At 52.0% G+C, this 13,694-nt stretch overlaps 1 protein-coding gene across 3 annotated transcripts in view; it reads left to right on the top strand.

Annotated features, from left to right (window-relative positions):
- Positions 1 to 13,694, top strand: part of TNIP1 (TNFAIP3 interacting protein 1) — a 49,268-nt gene that overhangs the window by 21,706 nt on the left and 13,868 nt on the right. For 2 of the 3 annotated variants that reach the window (XM_081035489.1, XM_081035488.1), the window contains exons 3-8: positions 948 to 1,082; positions 2,439 to 2,524; positions 4,011 to 4,094; positions 5,864 to 6,055; positions 9,654 to 9,748; positions 11,319 to 11,439. In XM_081035489.1, coding sequence (XP_080891615.1) covers positions 948 to 1,082; positions 2,439 to 2,524; positions 4,011 to 4,094; positions 5,864 to 6,055; positions 9,654 to 9,748; positions 11,319 to 11,439 — 713 coding nt within the window. The remainder of the gene's footprint in view (positions 1 to 947; positions 1,083 to 2,438; positions 2,525 to 4,010; positions 4,095 to 5,863; positions 6,056 to 9,653; positions 9,749 to 11,318; positions 11,440 to 13,694) is intronic. The other variant, XM_081035490.1, reaches the window with a different exon arrangement.

Below are 13,694 nucleotides of genomic sequence, written 5' to 3'. Positions count from 1 at the left end.
ACTGAGAAAAAGACATGGGGTCAGGGAGAGGGAGCTGGAAGGCCCAATCTGTGGCCTGGTCTTCCAGAAGCACCAGGAAGGGGGAGAGCTGACATCACCGGGCAACCAGGGTATGGTCCCCAAGTGTTGGAGCAGGGAGCCGAGCTTGGCGTGAAGCAAAACGGGAGTAGATCCTTTGATTTCTCTTTTCCTGGCTTTTCCTCAAGCTGTTCCCACTGCCTAGGGCAACCTCACCTACCTCCATATGACTGAGTGGTGCCCACCCTCAGCACCCAGCTGAGATGCCATCTCCTCCTCCGTGTGAGACATTCATCGATTCCCCCATCCAGAGGGACCTCTCTTTCCTCTAATTCCTAAAACTTTTCCTTTGTCTTGCTGCCACCTTCTCTGGTCTTACTTAGGCTTTGGGACCGTGCCCAGTTACCCGATTTTCCAAATGCTCTCTCCTTGCTTCGCATACCTGTTTGGAATGGCAGATTGGGGAAGAAAGAGTGGAGTTTCCCTTTCTCCACTTGTGGGAGGAGGAAAACTGAGGCCCAGAGGGGTGGTTGGTAGTGTCCCTTCAGGCAGCCCCTGTCTTTGGGGGCATAGGCCGTGGGAAGCCCCCGGGTGCTGTGATAATAGGCCCAAGAGCCCCTGGCTTTCTGTGGAGTCCTGGCCAGGTGTGGCTGGAGTGGGACAGAAAGAGGGGGTGGGGATGGGATGGGGGGCCAGGAGTTTGTTCCCCTCCACTCCTTTTTCCCTGATTGTGGGGCCCTCTTCCTTATCCGCCTGTGTCTGGTTGTGGGTCAGAATGATGTGCTTCCCACTCAGCCCGCAAGGCAGTGGTGAGAGTGAGCCTGGAGCTTCACAAGCCAGGCAAAGCAGCTTAGGGGCATAGCGGAGTGAGACTCGGTGCGCAGAGCTAGTAATTCCTTTTGCTCCTCCTTTCCCCTTTGTCTTTCCAGGGGAGCTTTTGGAAGAGTCTCAGATGGAAGCATCCAGGCTGCGACAGAAGGCAGAGGAGCTAGTCAAGGACAGTGAGCTGCTCCCACCACCGTCTCCCTCTTTGGCTTCCTTCGACCACCTGCCTGAGCTCACAGGTCCACGGGGAGCCTGGGTTGTCCTCTACCTTCCTTCGCTTGTACTCCTGACTCCCTAAACCCTTAACAGTGGACTCTCGTCTCATTCAGAAAGCCACACCTCCTTCGTTTACCCTTGGGCGATAGACCATCCTCGCAGTCATATTTTGGTGACCGCGTCCCCCAGATGCTGGATGCGTCTTCAAAATAATATTGTCCAGAAATGGCTGGTGACTCAGCACTTCTGAGGCCCTGGCAGACGTTAGTGATGGATCACGACAATCCACTGCACCCAACATGTGGCCTCAGGATTGTTTATTTAGCAAATATTTAATGAGCAGCTACTGTGTGCCAGGCAGAGTGTTCCAGGCATCTAGTTCAAGGCACTCAGAAATGGCCTGCGAGTCAAACGTCTCTGTTCTGGCTTCCCCCGCTTCCATTTTACAGCTGGGGAAGTTGAGGCCCGTGGAAGAATCTGCACTTGCCTGTTGGCCTGCTGCAGTGTATTTCAGATGTGAGGTTACATGTGTTACGTGTTAAAGGAAAGCACTGACTGGGGCTAAGGGTCAAGTCCCGTGTGTGGCCACCACGCATTCCTCTGGCATGTCTCCAGGGCCAGGGTAGGGTCTGGGACTAGGGAGGCAGAGGTCTCCCCACGTGAGGCTCAGAGACCTCCAGCTGCAGCCCCACCTTACAGTTATCCCAGGCCAGTGTACCAGCCTTCCATTTGGTTGGTAGTTATCCTGGCTGAATGGACACATGGAAGAAAGTGACGCTCTCAGAGTCCACTGTGCTGCAGTCAGTGGGTGCTTTCCAGCCCCCACGTGTCCATTCAGCAATGTTTCCTGAGTTCCAGATTGGTGCTGGGCCCACCCCCAGAGTGAGTCGTGTAGCCTCCCTCGAGGGACTCCCTGCAGCAAGAGCCCTAGGAGGGCAGGGAGGGAGAGCCAAGTTTGAGTCCTGGTTTTGCAGTTGCTGGCTGTGTAACTGTGGGCCAGTTGGGGACCTTTCCGTGCCTCAGTTTCCTTACCTATAAAATGGGAATGCGGAGCTGTCGTGAGAATTAGCTGAGATAATAAAGATAAAAACACTTCATTAATTGTACACTGTCATCCTGTCATCATTGAGACAGGTCCAGAGTAGCAAGGATCAGTGGCCATCTTGGGATTTTCCTAGCAAGTCCAGGTTCTGTCTCATAATTGCAGGGCTGGTCATTTCCCCAGACTATTTGGCCCTGGTGGGACCACCTCTCATTTTCCCAGGCTCATGTAGGGAACTCTGTGTAAGAACTCTTCTGGCCAGGGCTGTTTTTGAGGGGGCAGGACCAAGGCTTTTCCCCTTTCCTTGCTGCTCATCCGTGTTTTCTTAAATCTCCAGGAAAGGATGCAAATGTCCCAGCACCCCCCACTGACCCTGCACTCCCCAGTGACACGCCAGAGCCAGTCCAAAAACCTCCATCCAGTGTAAGTTGCATTTGGAGTCCTGGCTGAAAGTTGCCTGGACTTCAAGGTCCTGTTGGCAGATACAGGGACATGAAGAGAAAGGGTTAGAGTCTAGAAGCCCACGTTCCGACTTGGTGTGTGACGTTGGGCAAGCCAATCTCAATCTCTCTGGAGTCTCAGTTTCCCCATTTTCAGGTGAACGTCATCGTTAAAACTTACTAGGAAGACTCTGATATGAAATTCCCGTGCATACCACATCTTCCTAGTAAGTTTTGACGATGACGTTCATTTGAAAATGGAGAAACTGAGGCCCCAGAAAGCTTGAGATTGGCTTGTCCAACGCCCAATACAAAGCATGTATTGACTCTGCACAGTGCTAGGAAAACAGATGGATGTGACAGAACTCATATTCTCAGGGGCTTCAGACACTGTCTTCTGTGGCTTTGCCCCGAGAAGTTTCCTTTGGTGTTCTACGACTGGAAGGGACCCACCTGCTGGTAGCACTTAGTGCTTTCCTCTCGTAGACCAGCCCCAGAGGGAGAAGAGCCTTTTCCAAGGTCACATAGATGGGGGGGGGGAATGTGGAGTGGAAAAGTTTTCTAGGGCAGGGCTGAGAGCCGTGAGGATGAGCGGAAGCTGGTGCAGAGGTCCCCCTCCATCTGCCCGCTCCTGGGAGGAGGGAAGGCCGACATGTCTGTGAAGACCGAGTTTAATAGCAATCCCAGAGTCAGTTGCTGGTTCAGAGTGACCCTCGGCGTATCTGCTGGGAGTGGCTGAGAGATGTGGAAAAGACTGGCACTCCTTGGCCACGGTGGAGTTGGCCTAAAACAAATCTCTCCAAATTTGTTCACGCGTCTTTGGAACTTCTCCCAGATCAGTTCACTTCTCTGGGCTCTCTGGGACTAGGTGGGCAAGGCTGGCACAAGACCACCGTGGCAGTGGCCACACTCACTGCTGTCTATATTCTCCAGGTGACCAGTTGGGGACACCTGGGCCTGGGGGACAGCTCTGGTACCGTAGCAGGAATGTTGGATTTGCAGGCTTTGGGTTCCGTTCCTACTTTTACATTAACTAATGATGGGCTCTCAGTGTCCTCATCTGTGCAAAGGGGATATAACCTTCTGACCATAACAGAGTTCATGAAAACACTTGAAAAGTGCAAGTTAAAAAAAATAAAATCCTGAAGTTCTAGTGGTTCCAGACCTGCTAGTCCAATATTCCCGTTATACAGATGAGGAAGTTGGTCACAGAAAGGACGTAACCTCAGATGACACCGTGGGTTGTGGGCAGACTTGTTGGGAATCCTGCTTTGTGGTCTCATATGAAGGGATGTGGAACTGCCCAATGAGCTCAGCCTCTGCATGAAGGGGATGCCCGAAGGAACAGGGCGTGAGGAGGGATTTTGTCCTCGCATGCTCTGCCCGCTCCCTGCTGCTCTCAGCTGTGACTTCCAGAGGAGGAGTGAGGGGTTTCCTCTCAGGCAGCCCCTCACTCCTGTTCCGCACAGGGCACCTCCTCTGAATTTGAAGTGGTCCCCACGGAAGAGCAGAATTCTCCACCAGAGAGCAGCGGCCACACCAGAAGCACGATGGTGAGTGGATGGCAGGTCCCTAGGCCTATCCCACGTCTCCTCTCTGTTTCGGTCACCTGGCCCTGGGCGAGAGGCACAAGACCTGCTCACAGGACCTTGGGCACCCTGGAGTCACTTGGGAAGGGGGGGGGATGGAGCAGAGGGTGCTTCTCGCTCGCATATGCAAATCCCTGGCCGGTGACTTCCCCAACTTGGGTCACACAGGCAGCCCATCATTGTGAAAGCCTGGGCACGTCGCCAGCCCTGTGGTGTCCACAGAGTGCAGTGCGGGGCACCTCCGCACATTATGACTCAGCCTGCAGGCTGGTGGGCTGCTAGCCCGGGTGGAAGAGAAAGGCTCAGGAGGCCCAACGCGGCTTATGGCAGATGATTTACCCTTTTGTGCAGGCTGAGGGTTAAAAAAGGTTCTGTATTTGTCTTCTGGGAACTTTTGTCCCCTTGTCTTGTTCTGTCCCTGAGGGTTCTGAGAAGCTGGCCGAGGCAGCAAGAACCCCCCGCTCAGAAAGTAGTTTACTCTGATCTTGGACCAGTAACTTCATCTAGTTAGCAAGTTCCTCCTAAGCCCTGTCATGTGCCTGGTCTGCCGAGCAGACAAGAGCTTGGAAGTTACTTAGATCAGAGGATGAAGCAATCCCTGGGCCTTAAATAGAGAGCAGCATTCGCCACCTCAGATCCTTTGGAAAGAGAGGCAGTAGGGGAAGGAGCTCAGCACTGAAGAAGCAGTGTTACCTACTGGTAGAATAAGGTGCTAACAGTATTACACAGGCATTCACTGAACGTCAGGAAACCTAAGTTCCATTCCTGGCTCTGCCACTGACCCACCAGGTGACCTTGGGCCAGTTCCTTTTCCCCATACCTCGGTTTCCCAGCCTGAACCCTCAGGCTCCCTGTAGCTCTGACATCCTGTGACTTCCGTCGATGTTTAGGGGAGCCCTGCTACAGGAGCTGAAATGTGGGATGCCATGAGATGGAGCCCAAGGAGGTGTGGGGAGCTCAGCCAGGGCCAGGTAGCTGTAAGGTGCCACCGTGGGTTCTTGGGCATGTGTTGGCATTAGTAAGGCACTGTCTTTAGAAGGAGTGTTCTCGACATAGGAAAGACGGAGAGAGGGACTGATTTTGTATCGAGATAGGGCTGTCTTGTCCACGGTAATGCTTCCTTTCTTACACACGCTGCTAGATAGGGATTCTTTAAAATATCCATCTAGAGCTACGATTCTTCACCTGTTTTGAATCTTGGGAGCTCTGAGAAGCTGATAAGCAGTTGAACCAGACCCCAAAAGACACATGTAAACAGAAAAGTCAGCCACTTCTGGTCTCTGTGTGGCTCCTTGGTCAAGACTCCCTGAGCCAAAGAAGCAGGGCTGTGCACAGATGGAGATCCCTTTCCCGGGCTCACTGCTTTCAGGCATCAGTTCACCTTCATTAGACCGCGGTGAGGTAGAAGGGAGGGAAGCGGTGTGTGTACATTTAGCTTCTGAGGAATCTGAGCCCCAGCAGATGAGTGATTTGTCCACAAGACACAGCGAGGCCCAGAGTGTGGGAGGAAAGCGGCTCCACTGCTGGTAAGCCCGCAGAGGCCTGGGAGTCCGGGTCCTGCCCTGTGAGTCAGCCCCAAACAGGGAACCTGCGTAACCGGAGAATTTCCCTGGGGTGAGCTGGGATCAGAGGGGGAAACTGAGTCATGAGGAATGGGGAAGCAGAGGGAGAAGGGCTGGTGGCGCCTCCTCAGACCCTGGTGAAGAGTGGTCCCTGTCCCCTACCCCTGCCAGGAGCTGGGCCCCCCACCCCATGAGGACAGCAACTTGCTGCTGCACCTGCAGCGCCTGGAGACCACCCTGAGCGTGTGTGCTGAGGAGCCTGACCACAGCCAACTCTTCACCCACCTGGGCCGCATGGCCCTCGAGTTCAACCGGCTGGCCTCCAAGGTGCACAGGAATGAGCAGCGCACCTCCATCCTGCAGGTGAGGCAGGCCAGGGCACATCACCTGGGATAAGCAGGTGTGCCTTCCTCCCCACCCCTTCCAGCTCTTCTTGGGAATGCTGGGTACTCTGGGGACTTCCAAGGGTGATGTTGGAGGCTGGCCTTGGGCTTATTGTTTGGGGTAGCGAGCAGGGTAAGGAAGTTGTGGGCAGGGATGAGGAAGAGGAAGGAAATTAGGAAATACGGGGTGGGCCATGCAAATTGCATGGTTGAGGTACCCTGGGGCCATGGATGTGGGCAGGTGGGCAGCAGCCCTGCCCCTATTCACAGACAGGTGGGGAAAGGGAGGGAACAAAGGCCAGTAGGACCATCATCATTACCCCTTTACAGATGGGGACACAGCCTTCGAGAGGTGATTTTCTTTTTTTTCCTAAGGTCACCCATTTGCACGGTGCAGGTGGGATTCGAACCTGGAGCTGTCATGTTCCAAAGGCCATCCTCTTAAGCACCATCCCAACCTGCCTCCGTGGTAGAGGAGACTTCCTTTCGTAACCCTGCTATGGGAATGAAGTCAGATTTCCTTCCTAGGCCAGCCCAGGCCTTGGAGTCATATGGTCCTTAGTTCTGGTAGTGACTATTGCTATGTGACCTTGGACAAGTCATTTGTCCTCTGTGTCCCTCACTGTCCCTGTCAGTAACGTGGTGCTGGGAATGCCTGCCTCGTGGAATCGCTGTGTTAAATGAAGCAGTTGCTATAGTCTAGAGCATAGTAAGTGCTCAAAAAGTGGTCACTGTCGGGATTGAATGATGACTGGTCACCTGTCCTGGGTAGGGGATCTTAGCCTTGAGGGCGTGGCGTAGGGAAGAATTCACAGATGGTGAAACGAACATTCAGGTGCCCGGTGTATGGGGAGGATGTCCACCATGTCTGACTTGAGAAGGGGCTAGGTTGACAAGAGCAGGAGGGACGTCCAGGCTGGAGACACAGTATGAGGAGAGATGTGGAGGGCAGAGAACTCCAGGGAGAGGGCAGGACCCCCATTTCACCTCCAGTGGAGGGCATGTTGGGAGGTGAGGCTGGAGGAGCCTGCGGGCCAGGCTGAGGGAGACGACTTTAACAGACTTTCCGAGGTCAGCGAGGTCTAGAGGTGTCAAAGCTGAGCTCTGGGGAGGTGCACCTGGCTGTCGCATGGGCTTCAGGGTCAGTTTTCAGCTTTGAAATGGGGATCAATACTGGGTATCCTAAAGGAAGGTCTTGCCAAACTCTGTTATTTTTTATATTAGGCCCTTATTTGTTTCCTTCTTAGCTCTTATCATAGTTTGTAATAATTTTATTAGGTGGTTTATTTACTTTGTGTTTTTCTTCCTTGCACTTCCTGCTAGACTGTAAGACTCGTAAGAGGGGTGGGTATCTTGTTGGTCATATTCACCGCTCTGTCCCAGTGCCTGGCACTTAATAGGTGCTTAATGCACATTTGGTGAATGAATGAATGAATGAATAAACTGCTGAACGCATAGGTGAGCCCTGTTAGCTCCTTTGATAGAATATGATGACTTTTGTAATGACCTTTTTCCATCAGCTGCTTTGTGCCCAGGGCATTTTCCCAGAAACTTGGAGGAAACAGCTCTCTAGCCTGGAAGGGTGGACAGCATGGTAGCCACGTCCTGGCCTTCCCTTAGTACCATGAGCACAACGTTCCATTCCCTGGAGGCCTCGTTCAGGGCCATGGCATTCTGGGTATTTGCCCAGCCTGTAGGTAGAGGCAGATTAATCTGGTTTCTCCTCATTCATTCATTGATTTGTTCCTTGGTTCACTCAACAGACATTTTCAAGGCCAGGTATGGTGCACGGCCCCTGTTAGGCACTGGACCCAGTCATAGTAGTTTTTTGTTCTCTCCACCTCAGATCCCTCATGTCTGACCCTCTCCAGTTCCGGGCTGTCTTCTCCATGCAGCCTTCCCAAGTCTCACCTGCGTTAGTCAGAAAGGGCGAGGTTTTGCTGTGGAAATAAACAGCTCAGAAATCTTCCAGGGAAACATAAAAGTTTTCCCTCATTGTTTGTGGCCAGGACTTGTTTCTGCTCCACGGTTACTTAGTGGCCCTTCCACCTTGTGCCCTTTGGAATAGGAGGCAGCCACAGCCACAGGGAAAAAAAAGGCTCGGAGAATCCTACATGGGCCAGCCCAGAAGGAACACTTGTCACTTCTACTCATCTTTCATCGGCCAGAACTAGTCACGTGATCTCGGCCAGCAGGGGAAATGGAAATGGAAAGGAGCAGGTGGAATGTCTGACGAATACCACTGCCCTTGCTCACAGCCCAGCTCACAGCCCCCGCCTTGCATCGCTGGGGAGAGAGACACCAGGGGAGGGTCTGCCAGATGGAGGTTAACCCCCGTGGCGGTTCTTAACAGCTGTGCAACCCCATGCAAAGCATTTTACCTGCATTAGCCTACTTTTAAAAATAGAGATGAACTACGTAGTTTTGGGGACGCTCTGAGGCTCCAATGAGACAGTGGGTGGAAGAGCACCCAACCACGTACCTGGCATGTGTTAAGTGCTCACGATCTGTTGAAAGATTGAGTACTCAGTACTGACATGACGCATCACCATTACTAGTTGGTACCGCCCTCCCCTCCTCATCTGTGAAGCTTTGAGTCTGGCTCTCCATAATCCATGCCCCCACCTCTCAGTGCTTTGACTACAAGCCCTCAGATATTAGCAACCCTATAAAGGAGGCAGAGAAGGAACAGTGGTCCCCATTTTGTAGGGGAGGGAACTGTGTCCCAGAGGCAAAGGAAGCCTGAGCCACACCTAAGGAACTGGTGAGGTCTTGACCAAATGCCCCGTCTTCTGACTCACCATTTTATTACACTGGAAGCCCCGCCCACTCTCCAAGCTCCTAGGCTACGTCTCAGGTCTTCACTTGTTCATTCATTTGTGTGGCCATTGTCATTCAGTCGTGTGTTCCGTCAGCAGAGTTAAGCTTCGACCTGTGCTAGGTCCTGAGCTCGGGCAGGAGATCTGGCAGGGAACGAGAGTGGGAAGGGGCTTCCAGCCCTCTGGGAGCTCACAGACTGGCGGATGGGGTGAGCGGGGATAGACATTAAGAAAATAAGGACACAAACAGTTCTTTAGCTCTAATTGTCACAAGTACCAAGAAGTGTGAGAGCAGGTAGCTATGAGCGAGGATAATAAAGGTGATCCAACTCACCTGAGATGTGGGAGTCAGGGAGGACTTCTCTGAGGAAGTGACATTTAGGCTAAGATTTGAAGCAGGAGTAGAAGTAAGCCAGGGGAAAGCTGGTGGGGAAGAGCATTCTAGAGTGTTCTAGGCAGTGGGAACAGCAATGAAGGAGGAGGAGGAATAGAACTCTCCATCTTGGAGAACCAGAGGGCCCTGTGGCTGATTCTTAGTCATGTGTCCTCACGGCTGGCTCCTGAGGGAGAGGATGCAGAAAGGAGCCTGGATGGACCTGGTGGCTCGGCTCCCTGCTGTCCTGAGTGGGATTGGATGAGGACGTGCAAAGGGGGGGTGTTGGGACCTGGTATGGCTGTAGTCCCTCCCTCCAAAATCAACCTGCACTGGGGATGCACCGCTTTCCTTTCCTTGCTCTCATCTACCTCTCTTCCCTGTAGACCCTGTGTGGGCAGCTTCGGAAGGAGAATGAGGTCCTGAAGGCCAAGCTGGACAAGGGCCTGGAACAGCGGGATCAGGCTGCTGAGAGGCTGCGGTAAGTCTAGGCTCCTCAGAGAAGAGATGATGAGTGGGATGGGCCGGAGGGAGGGCTGGGTGCAGGGCACTGATTTCTGGGCTGAGGGCTCTGAGAGCTGTGCTTGGGATGTCGGGTCTCTCGGTCTTTCTCCTTGAGTACCTTGAGGAGTGTCTGTCTATAAAATGCTTTGGAAACTTCCTCCTAAGTTTAGCCTGTTAGCAGCTGGCTGCCCCATGGTGGAGACAGGGCTCAGGACTTCGCTGCCCTCTGCTGGTCACCATCCCGTCCTGCTCTGTTTTCCTGAGAACAGTCAGGGCTTCCTCCTCTGGGCTAGTGGGTTTCAGATTTAATTGTGCATCAGGTTCACTGAGGGCAAGGCATACAAGTTTACACTCCTGCCCCTCCCTCTGCCGAGATTCTTGATTCCGTCGGTCTGAGGCGAGACGTAAGGATCTTTATTTTCCAAAGGGCCTCTGTGGTTATGGTGTAGGTGGGCCCAGGATCACGCTGGAGAAACACTCATTTGACTTAGTCAGAGCTCAAAGGGCCCTTTGAGATCATGAGGGCTCAACCCCTCATTGTGCAGAGGGAGATTGAAGCCCAGAGAGAGACATGTGAGGCCCAGACAGAGTAATGTGTCACTGCTGAGCCACCATGCCATTTTGAATCAGCATATATTTATTTATTTCTGCATGTATTTACTTATTTCCAAGCAGTAAGAGTTTTATAGCCACAATGACTCCATCCATGGATCCCAAACCCCAGGCTCATAGAAAGACTCATGACTAGAAGGCAAAAGTACAAATCCCTGCTCTGTGACCTTGGGAAAGCCACTTTCCTTCTCTGTTTCTCTAGTACGTGGAAACCAGCTGGCAAATTGAACATAAAGAAATATTTTCCGTATTTCAGTTATACTTGAGTCCACATCACTTTTAGTATGTCCTGTATCACCCGCCTTATTACTTCAGAATTTACTTTAGTTTGAATCATGCTTTTACTGAAAATTATTATAAAGAAAGCTTTCCCTAGAGTAAATGGAAGACAGCATTACCTATAACAAATAGAAAACTCCAACAGTCAATGCAATGAAAATGGAAGGATGTTGATAAAATCTGGTGAAGTACTGTTGCCAACGGAAGGCTCTGAGCCTGAAGCCTGCTCTTTCTCCGTTACCAGGGAGACTGGCAAGTATTAGAAAGGTGCTCAAGATGGGTTAGCACCAAACTGAGGCTTTTCCCATGCTTTGCACAGGAAGTTTGGCTATAACTGGACAGGGTGTACCTCTCTCACGAGAGTGTGATTCCGTGTTATTTAATGCAGGTTTGGATGTGTGCTGGAGATCTCATGTATACAGACATCCCACAGATGGGGAAACCCTGCTGTTAATGAGCTGAGACTGCTAGGAAAGCCCACAGATTGCCACACAGTGGCATAATGATGCTCTTTGTGGTTCCATCTGAGGGCAGGTTTCAGGGTATTACCTTACTCGCCAGGACACAGCTACAACTTAGATGAGTAGAGGTTTAAGAGCCTCAGCCTCTGTAACCCAGGGCCAGCAACGTGACCTCTCTGTTTGCCTCTGACCCAGGGAAGAAAATATGGAACTCAAGAAATTGTTGATGAGCAGCAGCAAAGAGGGCGCCTGTGGGCGGCCAGGCTCACCAAAGATGGAAGGCGCAGGCAAGAAGGGGATGGTCGGACAGCCGCAGGTATGTGGTCAGAGACTCCTTCCACAGCATCCCCGATTGCCAGTGCAAGCCTCTGTTGTCACCTCTAGTGGCAGTGAGCTCACTACCTACTTTTGCAGCCAATTCCGTTGTTAGAAGGTTCTAGTCTCAAGATGGCTTTTCCTTAGCGTGGCCTAACAGTCTGCCTCTTTGGAACTTCCACTGCTCAACCCTATTCCTTGTGACACACTTAGGCTGCCGGCCATGATCGTGGCTCTGTTACCCCCAACAAGCCTCTGTTTCCCAGACTGAATAGTTCCTGCGGCCATTGCTTATAGAAGGTGTTGTTGAGTCCTTTGCTTAATCTGAGTACATTCCCTGAGCACATCCTCGTTTGTCAAGGTCTCTCTTACAACGCAGCTCCCAAAAGGCAGTTTAACTTCTCAGATAGTCCTGGCAGAATGAGGGTGTTAGCTCCCTGAAAGCTTTTCAGGGGACTCTGATAAGCTCCTGTGATTGTGCCTTGGAGCCTCTGACACAGAGAGAGGAGGGCACAGCCTGGTAATGCCCAGGGTCTGGCCCACTTGCCCTCTTCCCACCCGCTCCCAGCCCGGGCTCGCATCCAGTCCCCAAGCAGGAGCTGGCTCTCCTTCCTTGCCTGGTCTGTGCCTTTCTTGTGGCTGCAGCACTGAGCCTCCCCTGTCCCCGCCCCCGCCATGGGGTTTAATGGCTGTTCAACAGAACTCAACGTCTGTAACAAAGCCCAGACCTATGTAATAGTAGTGATTATCCTAATAACTTAATTACTGTAGAGTTTACCCAAGACGTCAAACCCATTGTCTTATTTGGATCTCCTCTCTACCTGCAAGGTAGGCAGGGCCAGGACTATTACTCCACGGCCCAGCTATGGCAGGAGGCTTGGAGAAGTCACATGATGTCACCTAATTAAGACTCCTGCACCATCAGCTATCTGACAGCCCGTGGGTAGGGCAGGGAACCGTGCTGAGAGGGGGCTTTCTGAACCCCAGCCCATGGGCCCCTCTCTGCTTCCACTTACCCTCACATCAGTGCTTGCCTTGTCTGCCCTCGTGTGGACTGTCCTGCTCTCTCCTGGGTTGTCAGAGGTCGATAGGCAGGCCTCTTCACTTTTCCAAAGCCCTTTAATATCGACTGCTCTCCCTTGGCTCCCTGGAAGGCCAAATGTTCTTACTGCCCTGCCGGGGATGATGGTCCCGTAGAAGGTGTGCATTACGGGCAGCCGTGAAGCCTGTACCCCACTGTATGTGGGTCGAATGTTGGCTCCAACTCCTGCCAGCGCTGCTGCCTTGGACAAGTTACATAAACCCTCTGGCCTCAGTTTTCCCCTCTATAAAATGGAAACATTAACACCTACCTCAAAAGGTGGTTGGAGTATTCAGTGATGTGATGCCTGTAGAGTAAGTTTAGTTTATGGCACGTAGGAAATGGTGATCATTACCTGTTGCTTTCAATGGCAGATTTGGCTACCAATGGCAGATTTGGCAGCCAGGTTGGCTGGTTCCTCTCTTCTTGGTGGATGTTAAGAGTATACCCTCCGGGAGCCTAGAACCCCTTTTTCCTCTTTCCCCAATAATACTAAGCACAGCTCGACTCCAAGAGACAGCAGGCCTGTAGGGGCAGGCCCATCTCTTGCCCTTCTCAGAGGAGGTGATGGTCCCTGAAGAGCTCCCCCAGCTCACTCCCCTTCCTCCCTGACTCTGTGGTGTGCTTACAGACCTTTGCCTGCAGGGGGCACTTGAGTCTCACAAGTTCTGCCCTCAGGGTTCACCCAAAGCCTTAACATCTTACGTAACCATGGTTCAGTGATCAAAGCTAGGATTAATGCTGGCACAATCCTATTACCTAAACTGCAGACTTTGTTCAGCTTTCACCAGCTTTTCATTCATGTTCTTCTTTTGTACCAGGATCGATTCCAGGTCCCACAGTGCATTTACTTATCACCTCTCTTTCGTCTTCTTCAGTCTGTGACAATTGCCAGTCATTCCTTCCCTTTCATGAGCTTGACACTTTTGGGTTCTACTGGCCAGTCATTTTGTAGAATGTCCCTCAGTTTGGGTTTATTTGATGGTTTCTTATGATAGGATTGAGGTTATGGATTTGGGCAAGAACTCCACAGCACTGACACCATGCTGTTTTCAGTGCCCTGGGTAGATGCTGTCGGTGTGTCTGATTCCTGTCAACCGTGATCACACAGCTAAGGACATGTCTGTCAGGTTTCTCCTTATCAAGGGACGCATTTTCTCTTTGTAATTATATAT

The sequence above is a fragment of the Rhinolophus hipposideros genome (assembly GCF_964194185.1).
Source record: "Rhinolophus hipposideros genome assembly, chromosome: 23".
Lineage (NCBI taxonomy): Eukaryota > Metazoa > Chordata > Mammalia > Chiroptera > Rhinolophidae > Rhinolophus > Rhinolophus hipposideros.
Note: the sequence above shows the minus strand (reverse complement) of the source record. Positions and strands in the feature narration are given on the sequence as shown.